Here is an 8,951-nt window from a genome sequence, read left to right as displayed (position 1 = left end):
AAAAAAAGAAAGAAGGAAAAAAGAAACAACAACAGGGAGTCCACCTCAAGTCATGACCGATAAATGGAGGAAAAGGACAAAAGAAATATTTAATTTAGCAGCAAAAAAGAAAAGAAAAAAAAAAAAAGAAAAGAAAAAGCAGCTCTGGTAACCCGCGATGGACGAGAAACCGAAAAGATGCACGATGGACATTTCAAGATTTGTGAACACACAGCAAAGATCACGTGGATGCATTTTTATATGGTTTTAGTGCCTTGTGGTCTCTACTTCCCTTTATTTTATTTTATTTGTTGTTTCTCCCTAAACAAAATTCTTCTTTTAAAAGGGAAAAAAAGAAAAAAAAAAAAAGAAAAATCTTCTTTATTATTATCATCATCATCATCATAGTCACTGTTATTATTGTTATTATTATTATTTGTTTTTGTTGTTTTTTTAATCTTCGAACTTTCGGTTCTCTGGCTCCGTCATGAGAAATCACAAGGACCGCTGAGGTGGACAAAAAAAAAAAAAAGAAAAGAAAAGAAATATGTGTGGCCTGAAGTTTATTGATTTTTGGATTATTTGTAGTTTTATTATGACGATTATTTGAATGGCAATGCCATTATTTATTTATTTATTTGTTTTTATTTGTTTTTGTTTTTATGTGCATCTCCCCCCCTTTTTTTTTTTTTTCCTTCCTTCCCTCCCTATCTCTCTCTATCTTTGTCTTTCCTGTGTGTGTGTATGTTTGTTGTTGGGGGGTCTTCCCCACCCGGAGAAGATGGTGGTGGAGGTGGCAGGTGAAAAGAAGTTGATTGTTTCTTTGTTTCTTTGTGCTTTTTTTTTTTTTTTTTTTTTGGCCGTTTATTTACTTATTGGCATATATATGTATATATGTATATATGTATATGTACGTATTAAGTATTTTCTTTTCTCTCCCTTGCGGCGATGGTGTTTATGTTTATTGCGTGTGTGACTAGTGGAATTTGCGGGGACGATTTTTTACTGGTGGTTCATTATTTATTTATTTATTTATTTATTTGTTGTTTTTGTTGTTCTATTAAGCCGCCTGTTCCACGCTGATGTCTGTTATCCCTCTCGCTCACTTTCCCCTCCCCTCTTTTGTGCGTATTTTTACATGTATGTATGGGGAGGGAATTTTCTCTGAACCTGCAGAAATGAATGATCGTATGCACAGTGTGTGACGCGCGCATACATGTTCATTTATTTGCTTTTGTTGCTTGGTATATATGTGTATATGTATGTATTTATGTTTATTATTTATTTTATTTTATTTTATTTTATTTATTTATTATTATTTTTTTTTTTGGAGGGGGAGGGGGGAGGGGGGGAAGAGAGGGGAGAGGAGGGATGGTTGTTGTGAGGACGAGGGGAAACGTGCGTGGGAGGGACAAAGTTAATGCACCTCTGTATTCAAGACGGTGTCTGTGTAACGAGGCATACACAATTTGCGGGTTCTTCATGACCAATGATGTAACTCAATGAATGAATAAACCTACCTAACTACCTACCCGCCCACCCAACCACATACATACACATACATACACATGTTTATCCATGTATAAAAATGTCCCTCCCTCTTCAGTTGCAGTGGGTAAGCATAGAATCTTCTTCAGGTATCCTTTTTTTTCTTTCTTTGTTTGGCTTTTTATGCGTTATTATTATTTATTATTATTTTGTCTTTAGCGTTTTTTTTTTTATGGGGGGGCAGATGGCTGCCTTTCTAGCTGTTGTTGTTGTTGTTTTATTTTTGTGTGCGTGTGTGCTGCGCCTCATGGATTTGAAGGTTGAGATCTGCGTGTGCAGAACCGCTGTCTGCGTGCTGCCGTTATTGTTTGTTTTGTTTTCATCCCTCCTTCTTCTTTGCCGAAGAAGTAAAGTTAGCCTATTGACGCAATCGTACTGGAAGTGAGAAGAGGTCATCCAGTGTTTTATTGCTGAAAAGGAGGGATTTTGCCAGGAGAAACAAGGTAACTGTCAAACTCTTCTCAAGTGGAAAGAAGGGTTTGTCCAATAAAAGAGGACGAGCGCCAGAGAGCGGCAGTCGTAAAGATTCTTCAGTCTCGCCGCCTGCAGAAGCATCCCCATACAAAAAGAACAGCTTTGCCGCGATGCTTCACAACAGTGATGCAAGGAGAGGCTTTGCCGCGATGCGTCGCAACAGTGATCCAAGATTCAGAAAAGACCCCACTGGATGGCGCGCACCCTCTTCCTTGTTAAATGGAGGGCAGGAAAGTAGAAGGGGCTTACCAAACACCATGGGCGGTAATGGTGCGGTACCCATGGGCGGAATGGAAGGTGGCAAAGGCGCGGGTCCCTACGGAGATATGGGCGGTAATGGTGCGGTACCCATGGGCGGAATGGAGGGTGTCAGAGGTGCGGGTCCCTACGGAGGCATGGGCGGTAATGGTGCGGTACCCATGGGCGGAATGGAAGGTGGCAAAGGTGCGGGTCCCTACGGAGGCATGGGCGGCAATGGTGCGGTACCCATGGGCGGAATGGAAGGTGGCAAAGGCGCGGGTCCCTACGGAGGCATGGGTGGTAATGGTGCGGTACCCATGGGCGGAATGGAAGGTGGCAAAGGTGCGGGTCCCTACGGAGGCATGGGCGGTAATGATGCGGCACCCATGAGCGGAATGGAAGGTGGCAAAGGCGCGGGTCCCTACGGAGGCATGGGCGGTAATGATGCGGTACCCATGGGCGGAATGGAAGGTGGCAAAGGCGCGGGTCCCTACGGAGGCATGGGTGGTAATGATGCGGTACCCATGGGCGGAATGGAGGGTTTCAGAGGTGCGGGTCCCTACGGAGGCATGGGCGGTAATGGTGCGGTACCCATGGGCGGAATGGAGGGTTTCAGAGGTGCGGGTCCCTACGGAGGCATGGGTGGTAATGATGCGGTACCCATGGGCGGAATGGAGGGTTTCAGAGGTGCGGGTCCCCACGGAGGCATGGGCGGTAATGGTGCGGTACCCATGGGCGGAATGGAGGGTGCCAGAGGTGCGGGTCCCTACGGAGGCATGGGCGGTAATGGTGCGGTACCCATGGGCGGAATGGAGGGTTTCAGAGGTGCGGGTCCCTACGGAGGCATGGGTGGTAATGATGCGGTACCCATGGGCGGAATGGAGGGTTTCAGAGGTGCGGGTCCCTACGGAGGCATGGGCGGTAATGGTGCGGTACCCATGGGCGGAATGGAGGGTTTCAGAGGTGCGGGTCCCTACGGAGGCATGGGTGGTAATGATGCGGTACCCATGGGCGGAATGGAGGGTTTCAGAGGTGCGGGTCCCTACGGAGGCATGGGCGGTAATGGTGCGGTACCCATGGGCGGAATGGAGGGTTTCAGAGGTGCGGGTCCCTACGGAGGCATGGGCGGTAATGATGCGGTACCCATGGGCGGAATGAGGAGCAGTAATGTGCCTATGCACGGTCCAGGTGGCAAAGTAATTCGTAAAGTGGCTCCGCAAAGAGGAAGCAATTGTGGTATTGTGAATCGGTACCCTGAAATGATGTATGGTGGAGATGTAAGACTCCCAAGAAGGGGTTCCATGCGAGGCTCACAAAGAGACATGGGCAGTATGTACGGCCTAAAAAGAGGAGGTTCCATGCGCGGCTCACAAAGAAACATGGGCAGTATGTACGGCTTACAAAGAGGAGGTTCCATGCGCGGCTCACAAAGAGGAATGGGCAGTATGTACGGCATGGGAGGTATGGGCAGTATGTACGGCATGGGAGGTATGGGCAGTATGTACGGCATGGGAGGTATGGGCAGTATGTACGGCATGGGAGGTATGGGGAGTATGTACGGCATGGGAGGTATGGGCAGTATGTACGGTATGGGAGGTATGGGCAGTATGTACGGTATGGGAGGTATGGGCAGTATGGGAGGTATGGGAGGTATGGGCAGTATGTACGGTATGGGAGGTATGGGCAGTATGTACGGTATGGGAGGTATGGGCAGTATGTATGGCAAGGAAGAAATGGGCGGCATGCCCGGCAAGGGAGAAATGGGCAGTATGTACGGCATTGGCGGGTTTTGGGCTCCACCCGAGGATTACCAATTAAAGAAAAAGGAGAATACTGAGCTTCGAGACCAAAAACCATCACATAGCCTTAACGCAGCCCCCAAGCCAATTTTTACAAAAAATGGTACAGAGACTTTTCGAAACACTGGTGTAAAGAACGGAACAAAAGAGGATACCAACACTGAGAACAAAGGCGAGTTGAAGGCCGCCTTGAAGCCGAAGGAACCTGAGGTTTCTAAGGGGGAGGCCAAGCCCACCAAGACCGCCGCACCAACGGAGCTCAACGACAATATTCACGCGTTGCTGGTTCTGAGCGATGCTGCTGCCTCAGCAGTTGCGGGCAAGGAGGCTGAGAAGAGGGTGCCAATGAAGGACGCAGACGGCAATACTGCGGAGTACGAGGCGGACGAAGTTGTGCGAGCCAACAATTTGAAAGTGGGGAGCTCTGTGCTGCTACAGGAGCTCCTGCGCCAGGTGGAGGCGAGCCATCACTGTACCGTGATCCTGGCAAACGGTAAGCTGCAGGAATCGGTCAGCCTGAACGTCGCGCAGACCTTATTGAAGTCCGTCATGGCCACACTCAAGAGGAACGAGGAGGAGAAGGGAACCAAGTACGAGGTCTACATGACCGCCGCCGCGATTTCAGCTGTCGATAGTATGAAGGACCTTTTCACTTCCTCGACCAAAGAGGCCAAGTCATTGCAGCTCGGATTTAACCCAATGTACGGCGCATGCATCGTGGACCTCCAGGATAGGACGGTGAAGAATGAAATTGAGGCCGAGAAGTTTCTGCAAGACGCGCTAAAGGCGTCGACTGATGCCAAAGAGATTGTTTTTATGCATTTGGTGGTGAAACAGATCAAGAATCGGGGTAGCATGCCCCCCGATGTGTTTCTCTCGGCGTTGCAGGTTGCGTTCCTCCGGGGGCGAGCCGACTGCCTTGCGGCCCTCCACGAAAAGGATGAGAAAGTTGTGCCCGTTCCCCTCTTCAGGGACGCAGTGGGAGGCAACAGCTACTCGCTGGTTGTTGCTGCCGTGTCCGGGGGTGATGCCACGGGGGAGACGAGTATTCTCAAGAACGTTGAGAAACTGCGGAAGGTGAAGAATTCCCCCCCGCGCAGCGGCAATCTCGCCCGCTTCTTGGAGTTTACGCAAGAGGAGGAGAGAAGGTGCAGGTCTATGGCGGAGTCATCAAAAGATGCTACGGAAAAGGCACGGTATGGACGGCTAATGCGAAAGATGGCGATAGTACTGGATGACGCAAAGGAAATGATGGCCAGGCCGGAAGCTGTGAAGCCAAAGGTCTACACTTCCTCTCGAGTTTCGCGGGAAAACGCCATTGATGGGGAGAAGCAGAAGCCAGAAGACACGAAGCCGGAAGGGAAGAAGCCGGAAGGGAAGAAGCCGGAAGACGCGAAGCCGGAAGAGACGAAGCCGGAAGACGCGAAGCCGGAAGAGACGAAGTTGGAAGTCGTTAAGCCAGAAGAAAAGAAGCCGGAAGGGAAGAAGCCAGAAGACGCGAAGCCGGAAGGGAAGAAGCCGGAAGACGCGGAGCCGGAAGAGACGAAGTTGGAAGTCGTAAAGCCAGAAGAAAAGAAGCCGCAAGTGACGAAGCCGGAAGCGACGAAGCCGGAAGCGACGAAGCCGGAAGCGACGAAGCCTGAAGAAACGCCGAAAGAGACAAAGCCGGAAGAGACGAAGCCGGAAGACGCAAAGCCGGAAGTTAACAATTCCCTTCTTCCTTTGCGGGAAAGCGTCACTGATGAGGCGAAGCCGAAGCCGGAAAGCGCGAGCACGGCTGCAACCTCCAAATTGAAGGCCTTGGAGAGCAGTGATCCTGCTGGTGGCGAGGCTGAACCGTGGCAGAACTCCGTGAGGATTGCAGTAACAGTAGGAAAGCAGCCCGTAAGCAATACCATCGAGTTGTCTGTGAAGGGGGAATTAAAAAAGTGCACCGTTGATGAGCACATTAATTGTTTTGAGGGGATGCCAATTGAATCGAAGGTGGCCAAAAGAATGCAAAAAATTTTGGGGGATGGTAATAACATAGCGCTTTTGGCTGCGGAGGTGATCCCTGGGTTGGCGGTAGAGAAACAAATTACATGGAGCATTGTGCAGAGCATCCTCGAGGGTGTTTTGAAGGAGACAAAGAATGGTCTCGCCAATGAGTTTACGCTTTACATGAGCGTTGTGAAGGGAAAACAGGTTGTGTCCGACCTGTTTGGCAAGGCTGAGGCGAGGCCGCTTGTTGTTGCGAGCTCTTCGCTATATGGTGTGGTTCTGCACGAAATGACACCAAAGGTGGTGAAGACTGCGGCCGATGTGGAACCCGTTCTCCGTTCCGCGCTTACGAGGGCTGCGGAACTGGTGAAGGACGATGAATACATTGTGTGCACAGCGGTATTGAAGCAAATTTTTGAGGGAGATGTAAAGGTTGCATCTCTGTTTGCGATCAGTGCGCTGGACATGCGGCCCTATGTCGGAGTTATGGAAAAGAATCCAGAGTACGTGCGCCAACTTTTTGGCCATGCTTTCATTGGGTCCTGCTCTTCAGCGGTGCTTGTCAGCTATGCAACCCTTGATGAGAAAGCCACGGAGGCCCTAAATGCCCAGTCCAAGGTCATGCTGACAAACAGTAAGCCGCGTGGTGGCAGTGTCAAGGTTTTTGTTAAGAACATGACGGAGGCGATTGCGTCCGCCGAGGCGAAGTTACAGAAGGCCACTACTCCGAAGGAAAAGGAGCGCTGTGAAGCGTCCTTGAAGCAGTTGCAGCAGCGTCTCGCAGATGCGAAGGAGCTGCTACAGAAGCCGGAGGAAATGCAGCCCGCCGCCTATGCGGCTCCACAACAGGACGGCAGCGCCGTTGATTCCGCAATCCGCGTGGTGGCCGTTATTACTGAGAGACGCAGCGGTAGTCTTTCCCGCAGCGTGAAGGGCGATGAGGAAGGGTTCATTGTGGACACCAATGATGGGGAGAAAAGGTTCCCAATCAACGAGTTGGTCCAGCGCCCCAGTTCCGCGGCAGTTCTCCGCTCTACGACGGTTGACTCACTCGTTGATCACTTCATCGGTGGCCACAACACTGCTCTCTTAACGGCAGATGACGAGGGATCCACATCGGGTGTGGACATGCTAATGCGCTCCGCCCGAAGCGTTTTTTTGAAGATGGAAGATGAGGGAGAGTTATTTGTTGTTCTTTCTGCGATGAAGCCCGACGGCAGCGCTGCGAAGGATTTACAGACCGATGGGGCGGACTACGAACCGATTTCTTACGCCTCCTCGCCCCTCTTTGGCCCGTGTATTTCAGGTGCCAAGATGGAACTTGGAAATAGCGCTGCTGAACTTCTGGCAAATCTGAAGAAAGGTGTCAGCGTCTGCGAAGCCGACAAGGCTGTGCTTGTCAGCCTATTTGTTTACAAGGCGCGAAAATCGGATGATGTAATTCTTTCTTCTTTTCTTACTGTCCTGGCGGGGCACAACGCGAAGCTGTACAGCAAGGCGCTGGAGGTACGTCCGAAGGAGCGCGGGTTACTCCACTATGCGCTCGGCGGTCCATGTATCACGGTTGTCTCCCTTGGCCTGGTGGCTAACACGGCTGCCGCAGACGCGGCCACGGATTTTGGCGGGCTGGCGAAGAGTGTACATGGAACCTCAAACCCCACTGTGCGTGATGGCGGACTGCGGCGCTTTGTGATGTTTTCAACGAGGGCCCAGGCACAGATGCAAATGCGTCTGAAGAATGCGACAGGGGCTGATAAGGAGCGGCTTGCCAACAGTAACGCAAACCTGGAATTGGTGCTTAAGGACGCGGAGGAGATGCTGCGTGATCCAAAAGGTCGGTTACCCAAAGTCTACAAGCAAACACACTGAAGAAGCAGCAAATGAAAAGCTTTAGGCGCCATAAGAGGTATATTGATTGTCCAATCTGCCTCGAGATCTCTTATTATTATTATTATTATTCATTTGTGTGAATGTATAAAATATTTATAATGAACAAAAACTACAGCCGAAGTATATATATTATATCTATATATATATAAATATACATGTTTATATTGTGGTTCAGTATTGTTGGGGTGCGTTTGTTCAGTGGCCATTTCTTTATGTGCTTAGATGAGTTGGTTAAATTGACCTTTTTTATATATATGCTGGGTGCCATTGAGAAATCCGCGCAAAATGTGCACAATGTGTATTTTTCTTACCCGGCGCGTAACAACGCATGTAGTGGAGGACGTCAGAAGCCAGAATTTTTGCGTACAGAGCAAAAATGAAGAATTAGTGTTAGATTTTTTTATTTAATGCATGATTTTTATTTATTTATTTATTTTTATGCAATTTATATGTATGTTTCTCGCAGAAATGAGCGGTAATAAAAAAAAAAAAAAAAACAGACACCGATTACCGAAGAGGAAAGGCCATTGCCGATGCGTATATGTGTCACGGTGCACGAACCTTTGCAACGTGGCTGAAAGGAGGGAAGAATGGGCATTGTTCCTTTACGTTTTCTTTTTAATATTTATTATTTTTAGTGAGGGGAGAAAAAAGTGAGAAAAAAGAAAAAAATGAAGGGCGCGTGTTTATATTTATAAATTTGTTGGTCCATATATATATGTATGTATGCATATACATATTGTTTTTGTTATTTTTTGTTTGTTTTGTGCAAAACTCCATTCTTTTGGCTACGGGTATGCAAGGCAGGGGATCCTCACGCAAATAGAGCCTCCTGCGGGAGAGGTGTCTAGCCGTACAGACGTCATATCGCTGGTGCCACTGGGTGAACTCGATCAGAGTGGATATATATATATATATATATATGCATGTATATCCCATTTCCCCGTTTTATGTGGGTTGGTGACGACATCTCGCCATTGCAGATGTTGTCCCAAAAGTGTTGAGGAATAGTGCGACATTCTTTTTTTTTTTTTTTTGTCA

The 8,951-nt window shown here is 48.8% G+C and overlaps 1 protein-coding gene across 1 annotated transcript, besides 22 other annotated features; it reads left to right on the top strand.

Moving 5' to 3' along the window:
* Positions 1 to 8,951: part of a sequence feature (heterozygous, Esmeraldo-like haplotype) that runs on past the window's edge.
* Positions 103 to 138: a microsatellite.
* Positions 328 to 354: a microsatellite.
* Positions 361 to 416: a microsatellite.
* Positions 498 to 525: a microsatellite.
* Positions 602 to 633: a microsatellite.
* Positions 649 to 711: a sequence feature (GA-rich).
* Positions 798 to 837: a microsatellite.
* Positions 861 to 892: a microsatellite.
* Positions 996 to 1,024: a microsatellite.
* Positions 1,224 to 1,253: a microsatellite.
* Positions 1,260 to 1,306: a microsatellite.
* Positions 1,313 to 1,350: a sequence feature (C-rich).
* Positions 1,656 to 1,678: a sequence feature (AT_rich).
* On the top strand, positions 2,112 to 7,889 carry Tc00.1047053503975.100 (hypothetical protein, conserved; the record flags this gene model as incomplete). The annotated part of the gene is made up of 1 exon (XM_807230.1): positions 2,112 to 7,889. The coding sequence occupies one exon, from the start codon at positions 2,112 to 2,114 to the stop codon at positions 7,887 to 7,889; it is 5,778 nt and encodes a 1,925-aa protein (XP_812323.1).
* Positions 3,797 to 3,951: a microsatellite.
* Positions 7,960 to 7,979: a microsatellite.
* Positions 8,032 to 8,075: a microsatellite.
* Positions 8,325 to 8,350: a sequence feature (AT_rich).
* Positions 8,387 to 8,407: a sequence feature (AT_rich).
* Positions 8,526 to 8,547: a sequence feature (AT_rich).
* Positions 8,813 to 8,844: a microsatellite.
* Positions 8,929 to 8,951: part of a sequence feature (A-rich) that runs on past the window's edge.

Source organism: Trypanosoma cruzi, genomic scaffold, assembly GCF_000209065.1.
Source record: "Trypanosoma cruzi strain CL Brener 1047053517067 genomic scaffold, whole genome shotgun sequence".
Lineage (NCBI taxonomy): Eukaryota > Euglenozoa > Kinetoplastea > Trypanosomatida > Trypanosomatidae > Trypanosoma > Trypanosoma cruzi.
This window is presented reverse-complemented; position numbering and strand designations above follow the sequence as displayed.